The sequence below is a fragment of the Gossypium raimondii genome, chromosome 11 (genome assembly GCF_025698545.1).
Source record: "Gossypium raimondii isolate GPD5lz chromosome 11, ASM2569854v1, whole genome shotgun sequence".
Classification (NCBI taxonomy): domain Eukaryota; kingdom Viridiplantae; phylum Streptophyta; class Magnoliopsida; order Malvales; family Malvaceae; genus Gossypium; species Gossypium raimondii.
The window spans coordinates 1,238,618-1,260,790 of NC_068575.1; the positions used below are offsets into that span (position 1 = coordinate 1,238,618).

The 22,173-nt window shown below is 33.8% G+C and overlaps 3 protein-coding genes, 1 long non-coding RNA gene and 1 pseudogene across 5 annotated transcripts; 2 read left to right on the forward strand and 3 right to left on the reverse strand.

Annotated features, from left to right (window-relative positions):
* The first annotated feature begins 851 nt into the window (after nucleotides 1-851).
* Nucleotides 852-18,919, forward strand: LOC128031940 (uncharacterized). Its single transcript, XM_052623842.1, has 2 exons — nucleotides 852-1,115; nucleotides 18,633-18,919. The coding sequence occupies exons 1-2, from the start codon at nucleotides 861-863 to the stop codon at nucleotides 18,831-18,833; spliced, it is 456 nt and encodes a 151-aa protein (XP_052479802.1). The 5' UTR covers nucleotides 852-860; the 3' UTR covers nucleotides 18,834-18,919.
* Nucleotides 2,160-5,240, forward strand: LOC105801399 (transcription factor E2FA-like; annotated as a pseudogene).
* Nucleotides 7,159-8,911, reverse strand: LOC105761690 (putative disease resistance protein RGA4). The gene has a single exon (XM_052623839.1). The coding sequence runs from the start codon at nucleotides 8,771-8,773 to the stop codon at nucleotides 7,304-7,306; it is 1,470 nt and encodes a 489-aa protein (XP_052479799.1). The 5' UTR covers nucleotides 8,774-8,911; the 3' UTR covers nucleotides 7,159-7,303.
* On the reverse strand, nucleotides 13,289-14,956 carry LOC128034872 (uncharacterized). Of its 2 annotated transcripts, none has more exons than XR_008190937.1 (4): nucleotides 14,822-14,956; nucleotides 14,624-14,736; nucleotides 14,407-14,457; nucleotides 13,289-14,222 (listed from the first exon to the last, which is right to left on the reverse strand). It is a non-coding gene; the product is annotated as an uncharacterized LOC128034872 (long non-coding RNA). The 2 variants fall into 2 exon arrangements; XR_008190938.1 differs by having other exon boundaries at nucleotides 13,289-13,928; nucleotides 14,021-14,222; nucleotides 14,624-14,912.
* Nucleotides 18,920-19,100: 181 nt separating the features above from the next.
* Nucleotides 19,101-20,930, reverse strand: LOC128034870 (putative disease resistance protein RGA4). The gene is made up of 4 exons (XM_052623841.1): nucleotides 20,296-20,930; nucleotides 20,032-20,089; nucleotides 19,654-19,743; nucleotides 19,101-19,519 (listed from the first exon to the last, which is right to left on the reverse strand). The coding sequence occupies exons 1-2, from the start codon at nucleotides 20,869-20,871 to the stop codon at nucleotides 20,087-20,089; spliced, it is 579 nt and encodes a 192-aa protein (XP_052479801.1). The 5' UTR covers nucleotides 20,872-20,930; the 3' UTR covers nucleotides 19,101-19,519; nucleotides 19,654-19,743; nucleotides 20,032-20,086.
* Nucleotides 20,931-22,173: the final 1,243 nt, after the last annotated feature.

Sequence of the window (22,173 nt, forward strand, 5' to 3'; positions counted from 1 at the left end):
TTTTATAATTTAATATAAAATATAATTTTAATTATTTTTAATATAAGCATAGTTTTGATCTTTTTAATTATTATTTAAAATATTTTATTTTTAAATATATTCTTAATTATTTATTTTACATATACATACGTTTTACCTTAATGTTCTTAATAGTAATTTTCTATTTTATCTCATTGCTACATCTGTATTTAAATTTAAATACATATTCCACAATTAATTTTAATATCACCGCTACAATATTCAAACTCACTAAATTACTTATTTAACACGATTATAAAAATATATAAATATTACTAAATTTTTAATTTTTAATATTAAAAGAACAATGAGATAGGGTCAGCGTGAAGAAAAAAAAAAAAAAAGAATTGTACCTAACCAAATTATAGACAAGTGTATTGATTAATTTTTAAAATAATATTTTAGCTTATATAAGGATTAAAATATTTGGAAAGTTTAAAATTAGTCCTCTATTATTAAATGGACTAATTTATCCCAATACTACTAAAAAGAACCAAATAAGATTAAATTGTAAGAGATTTAACATTAGTAGAATTAACAAATTTCAATATGTTTTTTATAAAATAAATGTTAACTTTATTATAATTTAACTTTATTTGATCAATTTTAATAGTACAGGTAATAAATTAACCATTTAATGATAGAGTAACTAATTTGTATGCAGTCCCTATAATACCGGTACTTTAACCCTTATATACATATTTGAATTTTATTTTAGGATGAAATTGAAAAATTGAAAAAAGTAAGAGTTCAAGAAGGTAAAAACAAATGAAATTGGCACATTAACTTATAATTATATGCAAAAGATTCCCTCTCTTTTCCCTCCTTTTCTACTCTCTCTAATGTCTGAACTAAAACTCTCACTTTCTCTCTCTTTTCCGGGATGGTCTCACGCTGCCGTATCAACCTCCTCCTACGCTTCAACAGTACCAGCTTCGACGGTTCCTCCGGTTGTTCCGCCGATACGTCGTCACCTGGCCTTCGATTCGACGAAGCCGCCGTTTGTTCATCCCGATGATTATCACAGATTTTCATCTATTAATGGTCGTGGAATAGTCGCCGATCAAGAAGTTGAAGCAATTGTTGTGAGATCTCCAGTGAGTTCAAAAATTCTCTGTTGAAAACGGTAGCTATCATGTAATTAGTCTTATATTATTTCAATTTTGATGAGAATTGTACTCTCACTTAACGCTTAATGTCATTTGCTTTTCTTTTTCTTTTTTTTTTTGCGTGTGATCTTTTGATCTGTTCACAAATAGAGCTTTTCATGGTGGCTAAGTTTCTTAGGGGATAAATTATGAGTAGCATTATTTGTTTCTGCAGGAAATTGTGATGTCTGTATTTTAATATGTGAGGTATTTCCGTTTGTGATGATGTATTTGATGATATAGTGGAGTTTTGGTAGATTAAAGTGCTCGTTTGCTGTACTAAGTTGAAACTGAATGAATGCTGGCCTCATCCAATGTCCAAAACTTGATGATTTGAACATTTTGATGCCTTAATTTGAGAAAGCTAAGTTTTAGAACTATCAAATATAATTGCTATTGATAGTATGTTTGTTTTATGTAATATAAATGCTATAGTAAGAGAGGAAGGTTATGTTATGCTACTCCATTCTCGGTTTAAAGCTAAACATTTAATGCCGTGCTCTATATGAAGAAAGCTTGATGGGTGTTAGTTCTTTTGATGTTTTGTCTTTGATGGATGTTTGAAAAAATGATTCAGTTGATATCCATAATGCCTACCACTATAGTTTCCCCCTTATGTATAATACGACTGCTCTGCTAGTTTATCGGACAAAATTATATTCGTATATTATATTCTTTTTCTTTATTGTCTTCAACTCGATAACAAGTGAATTACTAGTTACTTTACTTGATTTTGTCATGGCATTTATCTCTTTGAGTTTTGGCCTTTGTGAATTAACTTTTGAATCAAGTAGCGAAGCATTTCTGATGGTTCTTATGGCTAACAGTAAGTTTTTTTGTACAAGCTCTCGTACATATGTATTTGTTAAACTTATGCTCTTTTTTATTTTATTTTTCTTCAATTCAATTGGTTGTTAACGTAGATATAACCGTGCACAAATACTAAGGGACCTTGTAATTTTGCCTGCCATTGGCAGTACTTTGAAATATTGCTGATTTTTCTCAGCAATTAAAAAAGGAAGAGCGCAGCAGACAAAAATGATGTTGAGTCTAGCCAATGGACAAGCAGTCCGGGGGTTACCTGTATATGCTAAAGGAGGAAGGATAAATAATAGATCAAAGACATCAAAAGCCAGCAAATCAATGCCTCACACATCTGTGTCAAATGCTGGTGCGATACTATTTCCTACTGGCTTAGTCCATAGAAGGAAACTTATGATTCACTTCACGGCTCTATCATCAATACCTCATTGCTTGAATTAAGAGAGATGGATTTTGTAGAAGAGGAATCACTAACATTATATACGATAATTGGCAGGTTGTCCATCTCCTCTTAGACCTGCTGGCAGCTGCTGTTTAGATAGTCCTTTAGGTAATCTTTTCTGCCCATTCTTTTTTCTTTTAACATAATCTGTTTTAGCTCCTTAACCTGCTATGGATGGTGAGAACGACAATAATGCAGTCACCATTTTTAGGTCTGTTGGCGAAAAAGTTTGTCAATCTGATGAAGCATGCTGAAGATGGTATCCTTGACATAAATAAGGCTGCAGAAACATTGGAGGTAATGACATACTAGTGAGCTTATGTACCATTGGGTGTTTGTTGAGTATTTTTTTCATGTTACTTAAAGGGTTCTTTTGTCTTTTAACTTTCCCTGGAAATGTTGTAACAGGTGCAGAAGAGGAGGATATATGATATAACAAATGTCTTGGAGGGCATTGGTCTTATAGAAAAGAAGTTCAAAAACAGAATACATTGGAAGTAATTACTGATGATGTTAATCATTTTTCAAGAATTTGATGTCTTAATTTGGTTTGTCATTCTGGTTAACCTTTGAAAAATGTGAGACTTATTTGAGGATTAATCAAATTTACTAGGGGTGTTGGTGCTTCAAAGCCAGGAGAAACAGATGGCCATGTCTCTGTAATACAGGTACGTGAAAGTAATGTCAATTTTCATTTCATTGACATCCAGCCAACAAATTTTCTTGATATCGTTCATTAGGATGTTTTCTGTTTCTTTATTTTTGGTAATGACTTTCAAGAGAATTTTCAATCACTACCGATTGATTGATTTGTGCTGCTTATTTCTCATACCTGTGAGCTTAATTTCTATTCTTTAATGCAGGAGGAAATTGAGAACCTTTCCATGGAAGAGAGGAGATTAGATGATCAAATAAGGTTGTGCATGGTTTATTCTCTTGTTGAAGTAGCAACTATTACTATCTTGAACCTGTTTAGGAATGCTGATGCTTCTAAAATATTGCACAGAAATGCAGGAAAGGTTGAGGGATTTGAGTGAGAATGACAGCAATCAGAAGTACGATTTTCTTGTCTGCCTTGCACTGTGATCCAATTAATGGAAGTTTAACAGCTAATTGTTTGCAAAAAAATTATACGTTTACATATCTTCACACTGTTTCAGGTTGCTTTTTGTGACTGAAGAGGACATCAAGGGTATACCTTGTTTTCAGGTTCGTTTATTTCATGCCTCTAAATTAACACTTCTGCAATGATATTCTGCATTTGATACTAATCTTCAAGACACCTTGGTTTTGGCAGAATGAAACCCTGATAGCAATTAAAGCTCCACATGGAACAACTCTCGAAGTACCTGATCCTGATGAAGTAAGATGGCATAGAGAATTTTAACGAGTTACTACCATTTTCCACTTTCATGATTTAAACGCATTGTTGCATTGCTCCTATATATTACAGGATGTTGATTACCGACAAAGGATATACGGGATATTCCTTAGAAGCACAATGGGTCCGATTTTTGTTTACCTTGTCAGGTGTTCTTTGGAATAAGTTTAATTGATGATAAGAAGATAGGTTGTTTTAATGTCTTTCTTTTCCATTTTTGCTTCCTCAGCCAATTTGAGGAGAAATTTGAAGAGATGAATGGTGTTGAACAACCTCTGAGTGTCCCACTTGCTTTAAGTTCTGGCTCTAATGAAAACCAAGTTGAGTTGGTCAATACAGTGAGCATCCGAAAGGAGATTGAACCACAGGCACAGCAAACTCATCAGATCTGCTCTGATATAAATGCTTCACAATAGTCTGTTGGGGGAATGATGAGAATTGTTCTGTCGGATATGGACGTAAGTGCCATTTTTCTTGACCAGTTATTACACTAGCCAAGCTTTACAAACATCAAATATATGGACAGTGGTTCGTGTCAAAGATTATTTATGAATTTAGGTAATCTGGAATAATTCATTAGAAGCCTTGGTTACCCCTCTTTAGGGGGGTAAGGTCCAAGATTCAAACACTTTCTCCCCCTAGGACTTCATCTTGCACGAAAATTGATAATTTTGTCTATTAACTTTTTTTGCCCTTGTTTTCAGAATGATGCGGATTATTGGCTTCTATCAGATGCCGATGTTAGCATTATGGATATGTGGAAGACAGATTGTATCCTTCTATAAATTTTAGCTACTCTATCTGCTTAACCCCCCAAAGACGGGAAAAAAGCACACGAACTTATTTATACATTCAGAGGTACAACAGGTGAATGTGTAATCCTTAACTCCTAGAATGACAGGTGTTGAAGGGAGCGGAGTCGATGTGCTTCATTCAGACTTTGGAATGGCTGAGGTCGTACACCAAGCCCAGAAACTCTACCTTCTAGAATGACCGAAGTGCCATCTTCTGATTTTAAATCAACTCGATTGGCAAGATTATTTTTCCTGACCAAATTCTGCAGAACAAATGCCAGCTAGGGGTTATTCCAATTTTCTTCAAGGTTGAGCTATTTTTCCTATCCCATGGTTTTAGTTATAGAAATAAAAAGCGTCGGCATCAGAATTCTGGTCTATCTAATCTGGTTATATATGCACATTAACAACATCCTTTTCTTTATCTGAGTTGCTTAATTTGTCATTAGTGTTTTACATATCAAAATTGAAAAAGCAGCCTTACTAAATGTGGATGTGTAGAATTGGTGCATCGTGATGATAATCATTGGATCAATCTTGTTGTTTGTACGAAATCGGTCCATTGTATATTTGAGTTTGTGACCAATGGCATCTATATATAATCATATGATTATATGAATCCAGTTATTTTTCTACTTCTATTGCTTCCTTCATGTTTTTTCACTTTTTGGTTGAAATTTATCTCTAACTTATTTACAGTTGAGATTTTCGTGTTTTGGTTTTGCTAATGTTAGCGGAATTCGGTTTAATTATTGGTTAGCCAAGCTTGGGCTATTGAGTGAGCCAAATTTAAATACCTTAATGTCTGACTTAGAGTGGTTTGTAAGCCTACATTAAGGGTTTTTCTTTTTTGAACTAATATTGAGAATACCAATTGAAATCCGAACTTAAGACAAATAGTTTTTTAGGTTTAGTCAAGGTTATTTGAACCGGACCAGGATCCTAGTTCGGAGAAGGGCATTGAATCGATTGACCCAGGAACCGGTATGGATGATTGTATTGGGCGAAAAACTGGTTGAACCTAGCAGTTGAATCAAGTTTTTATTTTTTATGAATTTTTTAATGATTTATTTAATTGCACTGGTTGAACCAATGAATTGGTGGCTTGATCAGTTTTACTATTGGTCAGGTTTCGAAAACCTTTGGATTTTTGAGAATCATGTTCATCTTTTGCTAGGTAAAGAAGTCCAAGTTTATTTTTATCTTGAATCAAGTTATGTTTTGAAAGTAAATTTGATCAAGTTGGAATTGAGTTTTGAGGATAGGAATGTGAATTGGTTACTATTACAGATGAGGATGAGGATGCCCAATGTTTGGCCCTTTCTTAAACTTGGAATCAAAAAGCATAGACACCGGATTTGTGTTTGGCCACCATTTGTGCACAAAATATGGAGTTATGTTTTTAGTAAGAGTAAGTGTTTCTTCAACATTTGGACACTGCTCGGTCTATACGAGATCAATTTTATCATACTGTATATTGATATTTATAGTTTGCAGGTTCATTGTTGCTATATAGAGGGAATTGATGGGCTAGTATCCTCCTAGGAGACTTTGATTTCCTTAGCTCACCAAGAAACGCCCCTGCCATTGCCCATGTCCTTCCTTCCTTTCGAGGATTGCAGTACCTCGTCGCATCAAGATTCCAAAGGAAAAGCCTTAAGTTTTGTTTAAATGACGAACAAATTACAAGGTGTTATTCAACTTGTAATTTAATGCGTGCCAACATAAGCATCAACACACAAGTTATATGTATATACAGCCAGGAAATCGACATCTTTTGGAGGGGTCCTAATCCAAGCATTATAATTGAACATAGCCTTGGAATGCCGTCGAAAACAATTATTGTCTCATAATCAATTGTGCATCCCTGCATTTGAATACTGTTTGGAACATTAAAAATGTGTTTTTTATTGAGTTGGTACATATTATGCAACAAGGAAAATAAAGAACACAATTAAAATGTTTATGTTGTTCGGAACTCGTCCTACGTCCGCGGGGCTTTGCCGAAAGATGAATCCACTATGAACTGCGGGGCTTTGCCGAAAGATGAATCCACTATGAACTTCATAGTACAAAGAAATGATTTAAGCTTAACCCCTCAAACACTTGATGCAATCTCACTTTTGTACAATGAAGTAAATTCTCTCCCAACTCCTTTTAGCTATGCCAGTGAAAATTTACATTCAACGCTCAAATGGTTTTCCTTACTATGAATCAAGCTCTGAATAAGCTCCATCTAAAGTCTGTCAATATCACAGGTACTAAGATAGTAACCAGTTGGCATATATTAAGAGAAAACATAAATATATATAAAGATATGATAGGTAAGTGCTTAAATGAAGAAAGCAGAGCATATAATATAACGATTTTGAAGGCTTCATAGGCCTCTCCCTCCACATCAATGATTTTTTTAGAATTAAATTATTAGAAGCAATTGTCAAGTTATTATTATGATTTAAAAGTAAAAAGCAAATAGATAAATTAGCACCTCTTTTTATGCATACAAAATGATTGAAGTTGACTAATGCCTTTCTCCAATGCCTTACTGCACAAATCACCAAAAATATTATGAAAGATGATAAGTAAAAAGTAGGATTAAAACAAAGAGATTTTAACAAGGAAATTAACAGTATCCAACTTCAATGAAAAATGGCATCAGACCCCTGACTTGGAGATTCAATATACCACTTATTTTTCTTCAAAAAAAGATAAGGTCATCAAAATAAATAAATAACAAAGAGGGACCAACCTGAATCAACCGAATGTTGGGGATGTGAGCAATCTTTTGCCAATCAGCGCCAATGTCCTTCCGACATGTTTCCTCCAACTGAGGAATTTCTTGTATTTGTAAAGACTTCAAACTGGTTAGGCAACGCATCTCGTCCGGAAGAGATGTTAAATTGGGCAAATTAACGAGATAAAGCCCTTGCAGATTTGTTAGATGTTGAAGCCCCTCCGGAAGATGCCGACACTTTGGAATATTTTGCAGCCTTAGAGAGCGTAGGCTTGTATGATCTTGGAATATTTGGATGCCAGCTGCAGATAACTCCAGCTCCTTGCAATCCTTTACTTCAAACTCTTCAAGGAAAGTGAGATGTTGGAACACAGGAAGCAGTGACCTCAATCCATTGCAGTTATGAATTTTTAATGTTTTCAATTGAACAAGATGTTGAAGCCAAATGGGGAGAGACACCAGTTTTGGAATATTATCAATCTCCAAATGAGAGAGATTCTTAAGGGGTTCCCATTGCATGCCCTCTAAATCAACCTCCTTGCAATCTCTTATTGTTAATCTTTTGAGGCTGGCGAGATGTTGCAGGCACTCATCTAGCGTGTGAGTGTCCAACCACTCAATGTTGCGTACATCGAAAGATTTCAATTTGGAGAGTGGAAGAGAAGAGGTTGAAGTTGATGGGGTCGTACTAGTGATGTTCATCTTCATGGTCTGCTTTAACGCCCTTGAACTGGTATTCGACAACATTAGATCTTCATCGACTGATGGATACAGTGGCATTAAAGTCAAAGGGCAATTTTTAATTTTTAAAGATGAAAGACAAGGAAATGCCATGGTTGATGTTCCAATAACTGTTGTGTCTTCCTCGTTGGAATCATCATCGATTGGTTTTGTCGTCCTCCACCAATTCTTCATATTCGGACAGTCCAAGAGCGAAAGATGCTTAAGTGATGGGAAGAATGATTGTGGTTCTCCTTGACTTCCTTTTGGGCTATTATCATCCATGTACTCCAGCTCAGTTAAATCACAAATTACCAAATCTTGAAGACAGGGAAATTGAGCAAAGGATGGGAGATGTTTGAATTTACCCCCATATATTCTCATATCAACGAGATTTGTGAGCAAAGAAAGCCAACTTGGAAACTTGGCATCACCCCTCCATCCTGCAATATAGAGCTCCTTGAGATTAGGATGGGGCTGGAGGTCTTCAAGTGACTTCACATTATCATCTTCATCATCATTATCGACATTCCATTCCAAATGCAACGAGCTCAAATGTTGCTTCTCTTTCAAATTAGCAGCCTTAAACTTCTCTTTTGCATTTTTTACGGATCCCAAATTTCGTATTGTTAGGCGTCCCCTTAAGTTGTTAAGCAGTCTCAATTCACTTAGATCTGCACCGCCATGGGACCCATCTTTATCCACTACAAACATGCTTAACGTCTAAAGTGAAGTCAGCTTCCCTATTCCACGTGGCATATGAGTTAAACTAAAACAACCTTCACACCCAAGATGGGTAAGATTCACCAATTTTTCAATCTTCTTTGGTAATTCTTTAAGCCCAGTACAAAGGTTAAGTTTCAGCGCTAGCAAATTCTGAATCTTGCAAATACTCTTTGGGAGAATCTTAAGACCGCGATTATAAGAAAGATCAAGGTACCTCAAATGTTTCAACTTGTAAATGGAGGGTGGAATCATCTGAATACCTAACAAATGCAAATCCAATACACGCAAGCATCTACAATTTGCAATTACAAAATCCCAAGTTTCTTCGCTCAAATTTCGAGAAAAATTGTTTGGATGCCGTAACAAGGTTCGCAACTTTTTTCCCTTAAACAAAGGAATTAATGAAGGAATTAATAAAGGATTAATTGATATGTGGCGACACTTTTCACCAACATCACTTGCAATGTTATTTGAATCTATAATACTACTCTCCATCCCTGCTACTGATTCAGCTAGATCATGCATTAAATCATGCATTTTACATCTCATTTCTTCCATCAAGTCTCCTTCTACCTCTTGAAAGAAACTTCTTTCAACTAAATCTTTAAAATACCCAAACCCGATCTCCTCGAGAGATTGACTTTGATTCAATTGCTTTATGAAACCCTGTGCAATCCAAAATTGAACAAGCGCTTGTACTCTAATTCTGTAATCTTTTGGATACAATCGGCAATAAGCAAAGCAATGCTTCAAATGAGACGGGAGATGATCATAACTCAACTTAAGTGTAGGTAATATCTCACCGTCGTTCTGAGATATTCCAGCAAGTTCGTTATCTTTAAAAGAAAGCCACTCACTTTTAGTTTCTTTGAAAGATAACGTACCAGCTATCGTCCTTATGACTAAGGGAACTCCACAACACCTTTCCAAAATCAGCTTTCCTATTTCCACAAAGCCTGAATCTGTTGAGTCTGCAGATCTTTGTTCAAATGCTATCTCTTTGAACAAAGACCAAGCATCATTATCAGACAAGCCGTTCAGAACATAAGGTTGACATTTACTAGTGATCTTGGCTACCTTAGACGAACGAGTAGTTACTATTATCCTACTTCCTTTAGCCCCACCTACCAATAACTCTTTTAAACTAACCCATTTTTCCCACTCATCATTCCAAATGTCATCCAAAACAAGCAAATATTTTTTCCCACCAATTTTTTCCCGAAGTTGTTTTTGCAATTGGTCCATTTCGAGATTTTGATCGGGTGCTTTGCCTGTTGCAGATTTGATAATGTTTTCTACAATTATTTTGACATCAAAAACATCTGAAACACACACCCACATCATCAACTCAAAATGATTTTTGACCATTTCATCATTATAGACAAACTGAGCCAAAGCAGTCTTCCCTAATCCTCCAAACCCCACAATTGGAATGATGTAAACATTCTCTTCACTTTCAAACTCTAACACGAGTTTTAGAAGAGCTGTTTTATCATCGTCCCTCCCTATTATTTTATCTTTAAAAGAGTGCGTTAGCTGCCTCTTTTTCGTCATAAAAGAGGTTTCCATGGGACGGTCACGCTCTACCAAGTTGAACACCTTGGCTTCACTTCCAATTGAAATCAACCTGGCCTTAATGGTCTTAATTTTCCGACCCATTTTGAGACCGTAAGCAAACTGGTTTGAGCTCGAGAAGAAAAAGCGTACCTCTTTCGTCAGCTTGTTCCCACCCAATAGATCTTTCCGCAAAGCTTCGGTAAAGAAATCATCGAGCAAGTCGTCAGCATCGTAAAGTACATCTTTCAGCTTTTCAAGCCAATCTTTGACGAGTTGGCTGGTCGCGGATCGCTCTTCTGCGTCAAGAAGCACAGCTTTGATTGTAGAGACGGTGCTTTTGAGGTCGTCGAGGTCATCCTTGACATTCCAACACAGTCCAATTTGAGAGAGAGTAAAGGAGCTCAACTTAGTAATAAGCTCTAGGGCGAGGTCGAATGCAATTGCTTCGGCCATTGCAGGTTCAAACAGAAATCAAGCAAAGAAGTGTTTGGTTATTGCAAGAGGAGTAAAATGAGAATGATTGGAACAAGATGAAACACAGATGTAGAACCATATAAAAGTATTCATTTTATATTAAAAACTTAATTAATTAAGGGAGAGTCTTTATTTATAATTTTTGTTGTCGAATTCGATAAAACTTTTTATCAAGAAATTTGTTGTTTTCTTTGGGTTAGTATGTCGGACATGACCACATGGGTTCACCACATGGCACACAAAGTGACATGATTATTATAACTTTTTTCCATTAGTTAAACTTTATTATTGTTAATACTAACTAATGGTGTTTATGAGTTGTTTTGGTGAGAATATTTTATTATTATTATAAATTTAGCATCATTATATATATATATATATATGGTAACATAAGGCTATTCAAATGTTTATATGGAAGGCTAACAACCGTTGATAAATTATATATTCTAGATGTTACTGTTATGTTATCGTTTATATATAATCATGTTTTTACAAGGTGTACATACATATATACTTACATGTATATAGGTGATCAAATGTTTTCAGTTAATTTTTCAAAATAAAGTAATACATCTAAGTTAAACAATTAATAGGATATGACTACTTAGTTAGAAAATTTTTAGTTTTAATTGATTGTTTACATACATACAAAACCCTTATTGAAGTAACGATATTACAATTAATAGAACAACTTACTTATATCAAAAACACCTTAAATTAAATCTCAGCTAAACGAAATAAATGACAACTAAAAAATAATAAGAAATCATAAAAAATAATAAGAAAGTATATGAAACACATGTAAGGTAAAATAATAACAAATCGTAAAGCATAACCTCTCTTTAAAAAATCATCTTTCATCCTCAAAGCCATGCCCCAAGAGAAATGAAAAACCCCAAACACCTAGAAATTATCATACTGCCTGCTTAAATTAAAATAAGTCAAGTCTACACTTCAATCTGCTTCAAATTTTCTCTCGTTCAAAGAAGGATTACAACCATTGATTGAACAACAGCTTGAAACAGCTTCCAATAAAACCAAAAAGTAAAATGAAAACCAAATTTGTTTACCAAGTTGAGATAATTATTTCACCCGTATGTCAAAGAATAATGTTATAAGGTTATAGCAAGAATGAGTAATTGTGTAACAACTCAAACCCGGCATAAAAGTTATGACCAGATATTGAGCAATATTTACGTTAACTTGTTCAAAAACTTTTGTTTTAATTAAACTCAGTTCATTTTTTCGAAAACATAAAAACTGGCAAAACTCTCATAGATGTTTAGCAAAATCAAAGTCTGAAAACACCTATTTAAAACCCAGAATTTGAATTCAAAATTACGTGTTTTGAAAGTACTAACGTTAGCAGATCATTTCCAATACTAAGGCAAACATTTGTTAAAAACCAGATATTTGTTTACAGAAAAATACGTGATTACTTTATCGTTGTAGCAGAAATTTCAGATTTCTTAGTTTTGAAAACAAAATTTTAGTTTGATAACTCCTACGATTATGTAGTCTAATGTTAAAGATATCAAATCCAACAAAAAGAACGATAACCAAAAACCCAGTCCAAAAGTAACTTTATAGTCCAAAAAGTCCAGAAAAGAAATAGACGTAAACCATCTTATTTATTTAATCGAGAAAACAATCCGAGCTCCCGCACGCCGTCCGATCCCAAACTCAAAGATTACCTTAAAAGTTAGAGATTAAACAAAGGAGTGAGCTATAAAGCTCAGTGTGTAACAAACTCAAACCTAGAACTCAAATAACACAACCAACAATTCACAGAATCATAGAGAATTTCATAATGATGATTTGAGCAAAACTCAGAATGCGTGCTTATGCCAATGCAATATTTTTCCAAAAAAAGGTAATGCTGGTTTTTTTTATATATAGAAAACATCCTACCCAACTCTGGTACACACCAAATAGAGTTCCCCAGAACTCGTCCATCCAATCACACCAACATAATAACTCTGGTCAATGCCCCCAGAGATTGCAGTTAAAACTATCAAATCGAATATATGTAGACAAGGTACTATATTATAGCCAAGTTGTCAAAACAACATATGTGTGTGGTCGAGCCACCATAAATGTAAATAGAAATGTGAATAAATCACCAGATAATGCAGATGATTAAACTGCTGACACTTTCTCCATACCATAATATCCTAACCCCATGCAATGTGACGTGGCATGCATAAACTGAAATAGAATGATAAGCATGTTGAACATGCATTCATATTCTTAACAAAAATCAGTAAGCATGTGATTTCATATTTTGTATATAGATATATCATAATTACAAATCACCTTAACAGAAAAGCCACAATGCCACATGCATGGTCTTATGGCCGATTTAGAAATACAAATTAACATAATCACAAATCATACACACATATACAGACATAGCAAATCAGGACATACCATGAGAACTATCAGTATCAGATCATGCAAATATATTCCACATACCTTAAACACATCATACATAGAAGCATATTAACAAATACATTGTTTCCAAGCCTTAATTAAGTAGTATGGCCCTACGAAAAGTCTAATTACAAATTTTAGAGTGAAACGGACCTAGGTGAATTTTTTCAAAAAGTGGGTCCACACAGCCCAATTGGCCAGCTCGTGTGGCCCACAGGGCCTCACACATGCCCGTAAGAAGTTCTCCATCAACATGATCCAATGATCATAGTGACCATCAAAACGTGGAATAGCTGGCTGCACAAAATTTTCAGAAGCCATAGGAGGACCACCAACTTTTTCCTCTCACCGAAAATACTCTTCTTTTGACTAGCTTTGGCACCACTGTTAACTTACTCAGAGAGATAACAACAAGATGAAAATAAAAAAGGAAAGAGAAAAATAAAATGATGAGTAAAATAATTCACAATCCAAGAGCCTATTTATATAGGCTTTTACATAATAGAAAAACAAAAAGCTAGGCACTGACGTAATAAGACTCACAATAGAACTCTTAACAAGTAGAGAAAAAATATAAACTAAATAAACCCATAATTTTTAGTTACTAAGTCCTTGATGTGCAGTAACTACTTACCTAGAAACAAGGATAACAATCAGGTTTTATTAACATCACCATCATCTGTAATGGTAACAAATTCACATCCCCATTAGTGTTAATATGTTGTTATTCGTCTATAAATAATGAAAACATTTAATCAACCTCAACCTCACCACCGAATATTCTGAAGCAAGATCCTCTCCTGATGCAACCTTAAAAAATCAAACAGCTAAAATGGGTGCCCTGCACCAGTGAATATTGTGAACTATCCCCCTCTTCCCCCTCCATTTTCATCAACCCTCAGCCCTTATTCAATTGACTTACTTGAAAATGACATTGCGTGTTTAAGCTCTCTCCAACACGACTCCAAAGAATCTGTCAATAGCATTGGTACCATATAAGCTGTTGGCATATATATTACAACTCTTGAAATACTCCATATATATAATTTTGTATCAGATCAGTTGGAAATTATAAGGAAACTGATGACATATATTATCATTTTTGTTTTGTTGGAATATTTTGGCAGATGAACAGATCGTAGTTGAACATATATTACCTCTGCTTCTTGTAATATATGCCATGCTCCGCCGAAGAAGAGAGCCAAAATCTAACAAAAATTAGGATTAGGTCATCAGAGGGACTCTTCAACAAAGAAAAAAAGAAAAGAAAGAACAAATGTGCATACAGAGGAGGATTTCATGGGAGTTATTAGATCATTTGAAATTGTGAGATTATTATGATTTAAAAATGTAAAGCAATTAAGTAATTACCACCTCTTTTTCTGCATCTAAATGAAGTTGGGATGATGACACTTCGGGTGCTCTCCACAATTACATCAACTTGAGCAAAATTTGTCTATGTGGATCCGTACAAATAATTGAAATATCTGGGAGAAAAGAGCTTCAAAAGCTGAGTGCACAATATGAAACCAATGAAAAATCTACCAAAGAAAACAGACGAAGGAGCCAAACCCATGAAATCCAAGGTGTTAAGATATTATGAATCCATGGACCCAAACTCTAATTTTCTCTCATAAAAGGGTCTCTCCAATTTTTCTCTTTCATCTTGTGTTTTTCCTCATTATTAAATTCTCACTTGCAAAAATCTAACCCTCTCTTAATGTCAACGATCCTTTTCAATAGAAAAATAATGTATTTTTTTCTACTTGGTAAACCTCAAAATTAAAAGCCACCCCCAGCTCGCATTGAGAAATGGGTTAGGCAAACAAAAGAAAATAACAAATTGAAACACTATTTGGGGTATAAATTTTGTATTTATTCTTATATTAGGGTTTAAATATTTTTATCTAAGTTAATTTTTGAAATTGGCACTTATTCCACAATGAGGATTAGATTAGACAACGATTCTCACTTTGAGGTTTGAATTTTTCTTTTGTTCAAGTTAATTTTTGAACTTAATAATTGTTGTCATATTAGGGCTTAGAATAGGAAACCGTTCTCATAGCTTAGACTTTTCTTTTGTTCAAGTTAACTTCTAAACTTGGTAATTATTTCCATATTGGAGTCTTGAATATTTTTTTAAAAGAAATATGACTATCTTGAACCAAAAATAATAATAATAAAGACTCCAAAAAGGAAGAAGAAGCATTACAGCGATCATATTCGGCTTTTATAGCCGATTTGAAAAACCCCTAAATTTCTATTTTTTGTCGTTTTGCAATTTGTTTTTCTGCTTGTTGTCATTTTCTGTCTTGTTTTTTCTGGCATGTAACAGAGGCGTACGATGCGTGGAGGTGACGTGCTGCAACGGAGGCGTGCGAGGGAGCCTTGCTGACATGCGGCGCGCCCTAGGGTTTCTGCCTCCTTTGTTGCTAAAAACATTTATGTTGTGGGCCTATTGGGCTAGGTTTTTTTGTAATTTGGGCTGTTTGGGTTTGGGTTTTTATTTTGGGGGTTGTTAAGTTTGGGTGTGTTGGGCCCAGGCAAAAATGGGCTATTACATTATGTTTGTTTTATGTAATATAAATGCTATGGTAAGTGTACAAGCCCAAATTGCCCGGGCCTAAACCAATACATGCCCAACAAAATTAAAACTCAAGCCTAATTACCCAAACAATAACCAAACCAGCCCAACTATAAAAAACCCTAGAACCTTCAGCACAACCCCTAGCGCCGCAGCCAAGCAACCCCAACCGCCGACGACTCGGGCCGAAGCCTCCTCCGCGATTTGCGCCCCACGCAGCACGCTTTCACGCCACCAAACCCGCAAAAAGGAGGCGCACAAATACAACAAGAAGAAAATAAGGGGTTTTATGAGATTTTTTCCTCTTCTTTATTTTTCGGTTATAAAAACCGAGGGGGAAATCAGTGTAAAAGGGGGGGGGAAGTGAGTGTAAAGAAGATATAGAGAGAAAATATACTGAAAAAGTTTTTTCGAAGGTGAATCGCTTTTAGTTTTTCTGTTTTTTTTATTTTTCCATTTATTTTTCTATTTAAAATAAAAAGGAGAACGAAAAGAAAACTTACCTGAGTCGGGATCGGGATCGGCACCGGATTTCGAACCGATTGAATCACTTGAACGGCGGCGCAAAAGGGGGCTAGGGCCGAAACCCTAGCAGAGGAAAAGGGGCGGCCCTCCTTTGTTTTTTTTGGGGACCTGCAAATGTTTTTTTTAGGTTTTTTTCCCTTTTAAATAACACTTGCAAAACGACGCCGTATGGGGGCCATGACCATGCAGTGACCGACCGGTCCCGGATCCGCGACTTTTTTTTAAAATGGGCCAATTCCTCATTTGGTCCTCTCTTTTATGAGGGGTGTTTAAATCGGTCTTTTATTTCTTTAAAATTTGGTTGTATGTTTTATTACTGTTTTAATTTGGTCCATGTTGCTGCGCAACGTTTGGGAAATTGGGTAAATTACCCTTACGGTCCTCCAACTGTTGCACGTGTCTTAATTTGGTTTTTTTTTTTATTTTTCATCTTTAAATTTAGCTTCAAAAATTCGTTTATTTTCAATTTAATCCTTAATTTGTTGTTTTACTTTTTTTTTTATTAATTATGTTATATTTATTACTATTATTATTATTTCTATGGTTGTACATTATTATTTATTATTATTATACTCTTATTACGCATATGTACAATGTATACATACTTTACACGTTTTAAATACATATATATATATTTTTACTTTATTCTATTTTCCTATTTTTATATATACATATATATATAATACCCATAATTTATTAATGTATTATACTTATTTTTTATTTATATTTTATATTTTATTTTCATGACTTTTGTACACACATCTATACATATATTTACATTTTATAATTCAAAATACACATTTTACACTATATATATACATTTTTTGATATTGCCGAGTTATTATAAACATTTTTTTATTATTCTATGTATACTCTATTATTTATATACATTTTTACATATATATAAGTGTTTCAATATTCATATACGTATTTTTACAATTTACCATGTACATATACCTATACATTTTATTCTTTTTATTTTGTAAATATATATTCATATATGCTTTAAGTTAAAGTTTTTGTCTCATATTATACACTAACTTTTAACTTACCTTTTGGGAAATACATTTTGGTTTTGACAGTACATCAAAATTATTTTCTTGACTTAAAAGTTTTTTTTTTTGAATAAAAACAATATTCAAGGTTGGGAATTTTCGAGGAAATTGAGCCCTAACGTATTGGGTTCCGATTTTCTTTTCTAATTCTAGATAACCGAGGATATTCTTTATTCAAAATGCATGAGTATAAAAATCATTTTTGGGAACTTAACTTGCCGTGTCCTAACGTATTGGGTGTGGCATGTTACTTTCTCTAAATGAAGATTTTCGCATAAAATAAAGTGATATTCAAAGTTCGGGAATTATGAGGAATTGTACCCTAACGTATTGGGACTCGATTTCTTTACATGACTTGAACAATTGATTATCCTTTTTCAAATTTCATCATTTGAGTTGATTTTAAAATCTTTTTAACCTTCGACACAAAGACATTAAATGATCAATTTGGTACCGATTTTGGGCGTCACGAGGGTGCTAACCCTTCCTCGTGCGTAACTGACTTCCGAACTCGTTTTTTCAAAATTCGTAGACCAAAATTATTTTTAAGGTGGGCCGATCACACCTTAATAAAGGATCGGTGGCGACTCCAGTTTTATTTTTAAAGTCGACAACTAAATTTTTATTTTCAAAAAAAACGGTTTCGACAGTAAGAGAGGAAGGTTATGTTATGCTACTCCATTCTGGGTTTAAAGTTGAACATTTAATGCCGTGCTCTATATGAAGAAAGCCAGATGGATGTTAGTTCTTTTGATGTTTTGTCTTTGATGGATGTTTGAAAAATGATTCAGTTGATATCCATAATGTTTATCACTATAGTTTCCCCCTCATGTATAATACGACTGCTCTGCTAGTTTATCGGACAAAACTATATTCGTATATTATATTCTTTTTCTTTATTGTCTTCAACGCGATAACAAGTGAATTACTAGTTACTTTACTTGATTTTGTCATGCCATTTATCTCTTTGAGTTTTGGCCTTTCTGAATTAACTTTTGAATCAAGTAGCGAAGCATTTCTGATGGTTCTTATGGTTAACAGTAAGTTTTCTTGTACAAGCTCTCGTACATATGCATTTGCTAAACTTATGCTCTTTTTTATTTTATTTTCTTCAATTCAGTTGATTGTTAACGTAGATATAACCGTGCACAAATACTAAGGGACCTTGTAATTTTGCCTGCCATTGGCAGTACTTTGAAATATTGCTGATTTTTCTCAGCAATTAAAAAGGAAGAGCGCGGCAGACAAAAATGATGTTGTGTTTGGCCACCATTTGCGCACAAAATATGGAGTCATGTTTTTAGTAACAGCAAGTGTTTCTTCTACATTTGGACACTACTCAGTCTATATATTGATATTTATAGTCTGCAGGTTCATTGTTGCTAATATAGAGGGAATTGATGGGCTAGAATCCTCCTAGGAGACTTTGATTTCCTTAGCTCACCAAGAAACACCCCTGCCATTGCCCATGTCCTTCCTTCCTTTCGAGGATTGCAGTACCTCGTCGCATCGAGATTCCAAAGGAAAAGCCTTATGTTTTGTTTAAACGACAAGAACAAATTACAAGTTGTTATTCAACTTGTAATTTAACGTGTGCCAACATAAGCATCAACACACAAGTCATATGTATATACAGCCAGGAAATTGACATCTTTTGGAACGGTCCTAATCCAAGCATTATAATTGAACATAGCCTTGGAATACTGTCTAAAAAAACATAAATGTGTTTTTTCCTGAGTTGGCACATATTATGCAATAAGAAAAATAAAGAGTACAATTAAGATGTTTACTCGGTTCGGAACTTGTCCTACGTCTGCGGTGCTTTGCCCAAGGATGAATCCTCTATGAACTTTATAGTATAAAGAAATGATTTAAGCCTAACCCTTTGAACACTTGATGCAACATCACTTTTGTACAATTAAGTAAATTCTCTCCCAACTCATTTTAGCTATGCAAGTGAAAATTCACATTCAACATCCAATGGTTTTCCTACTATGAATCAAGCTCTTAATAAGCTCCATGTAAAGAGGAATAAGAATTTTCAAATGCAATATGTCTGGCAATTGTCATGCTTGAACAACGACTCTTCCAAAAGCATCAATGAACCTGAAAATTATAAATGCCAACATAGAATATGTTACAAATCCCATTATTATCAGCCTTATATTTACACATATCTGTGTTTAGTATAATACTCTTGATATATAAATAATGAAACATTTTATCAAATTCAACCTCACCACCAAATATTCTGAAGCATCTTCCTTTTTCTCCTATTTGGACCTTCAATAACAAATTTAGCTGGAACTCCAAACAGCTAAAAGAGTGCCCTGCATCAATGAATATTATGAATTTAAATACCTCCAAAAGCCTGTCAATATCACAGGTACCATCTAAGGTAGTAATCAGTTGGCATATATTAAGAGAAAACATAAATATATATAAAGATATGATAGGTAAGTGCTTAAATGAAGAAAGCAGAGCATATAGTACAACCATTTTGAAGGCTTCATAGGCCTCTCTCTCCACATCAATAATTTTTTAGAATTAAATTAGTAGAAGCAATTGTCAAGTTACTATTATGATTTAAAGTAAAAAGCAAATAGGTAAATTAGCACCTCTTTTTTATGCATATAAAATGATTGAAGTTGACTAATGCCTTTCTCCAATGCCTTACTGCACAAATCAGCAAAAATATTATGAAAGATGATAAGTAAAAAGTAGGATTAAAACAAAGGGATTTTAACAAGGAAATTAACAGTATCCAACTTCAATGAAAAATAGCATCAGACCCCTGACTTGGAGATTCAATATACCACTCTTATTTTTCTTCAAAAAAAGATAAGGTCATCAAAATAAATAAATAACAAAGAGGGACCAACCTGAATCAACCGAATGTTGGGGATGTGAGCAATCTTTTGCCAATCAGCGCCAATGTCCTTCCGACATGTTTCCTCCAACTGAGGAATTCCTTCTATTTCTAAAATTTGCAATTTGGTTAGGCAACGCATCTCGTCCGGAAGAGATGTTAAATTGGGCAAATAACCGAGATAAAGCCCTTGCAGATTTGTTAGATGTTGAAGCCACTCCGGAAGAGATGTTAAATTGGGCAAATTAACGAGAAAAAGCCGTTGCAGATTTGTTAGATGTTGAAGCCACTCCGGAAGATGCCGACACTTTGGAATACTTTGCAGCCATAGAGAGCGTAGGCTTGTATGATCTTGGAATATTTGGATGCCAGCTCCAGATAACTCCAGCTCCTTGCAGTCCTTTACTTCAAACTCTTCAAGGAAAGTGAGATGTTGGAACACAGGAAGCAGTGACCTCAATCCATTGCAGTTATGAATTTTTAATGTTTTCAATTGAACAAGATGTTGGAGCCAAATGGGGAGAGACACCAGCTTTGGAATATTATCAATCTCCAAATGAGAGAGATTCTTAAGGGGTTCCCATTGCATGCCCTCTAAATCAACCTCCTTGCAGTCCCTTACTGCAAACTCTTCAAGGAAAGTATTGAATGAAATAATTTTCCTTTAAAATAAGATGATAAATAAAATTAAAACAAATAAAATGATTGCTTGCACTATACACTCGCAAATTATAACCCAAATAACATTCTAATTGAATTCTTAAGATATCATAATTATACCAATTTGATTTTTCTATAGATAAATCTTAAAATTATACATAAACTTTTATTTTGATTCAACTATACATATTTAAAGAAATAGATACATCAATTTATTTTTGTCGTGGATAAATATAATTATTTGTTTATATAATATATAAACATAAAATGATGTTATATTAATAATTGTGTTAATAATTTGTGAAAATTGAATTAAATTGAAATTTCATGTATAAAATTACATATTATGCCAAAGTTTATATATAGTTTTGAAATTTATCCCATTTTTCTATTAACTTAGCCGTTAGCTTGAGCATTAAATGTTTGCTCAAATATGATAGGAGACATACTTAAAACATGTGTGTACATGTTATATGGACAACTTGAATCTAATGTGTTAAAAAAAGGAAATAATCCTCTTAAATTTTATAATCTCATCGTGTTTTAAATATGTTAAAATTAAGTTATCAATATGATGAGTACGCAAGTATTTATAATTTAATTCATGTCAAATCAAGTGAAATTTAAAACCTAAATTGACAACTATAAAAATGAAATAATTTTATTGATATAATATTAATATTTTCAAAACTTAATTAAAATATTTTAGAATTTATAAGTTAATTTTTAAAAATTAAATAATAAATTGAGAATATTTAATACAAATAACACATTTATTATTAAATGAAAACAATGTTGTTTGGTTGGAAATGGTCCCACCATGTTTAACGTTGTTTGACACAAATTTCTGAATGGTCCCATGCAGTAATTGGGAGGTATCATATTGATGTAAGGTGTGCTTATATTAGGTTTGGGGATCAAAGCGACGGCGTTTCGGTTGGAGAAAAGGGAAATAATGTCGTTAAGTACATCGTTTTTGTTTATCTTTGTTTTAAATTTGTTTTCTCATTTTCTATTTGACGTCGTTAAGTTATTTAACTATTTAAAAAGTTACAAAATAATCACTAAATTATTAGTATTTTTTTATCTAATTATAAAAAGTTACAAAATATTCAATAAACTATTATTTTTTCCTTTTTTTTCACCCAATTATCTTAGATTTTTGGTGTTTTCTATTTTTTCATTAGCCAACTGATGATAAAAATGATAAAATTGAATCGTTGGGCAACTA

Excerpts from the sequence above, each read along its gene's own strand:
- LOC128031940 (XM_052623842.1), top strand. The coding sequence starts at position 861 with ATGTCTGAACTAAAACTCTCACTTTCTCTCTCTTTTCCGGGATGGTCT. Across the intron at positions 1,116-18,632 it reads CAATTGTTGTGAGATCTCCA|CAATTAAAAAGGAAGAGCGC; the intron begins GTGAGTTCAAAA and ends GATTTTTCTCAG.
- LOC105761690 (XM_052623839.1), bottom strand. The coding sequence starts at position 8,773 with ATGTTTGTAGTGGATAAAGATGGGTCCCATGGCGGTGCAGATCTAAGT.
- LOC128034870 (XM_052623841.1), bottom strand. The coding sequence starts at position 20,871 with ATGCAATGGGAACCCCTTAAGAATCTCTCTCATTTGGAGATTGATAAT.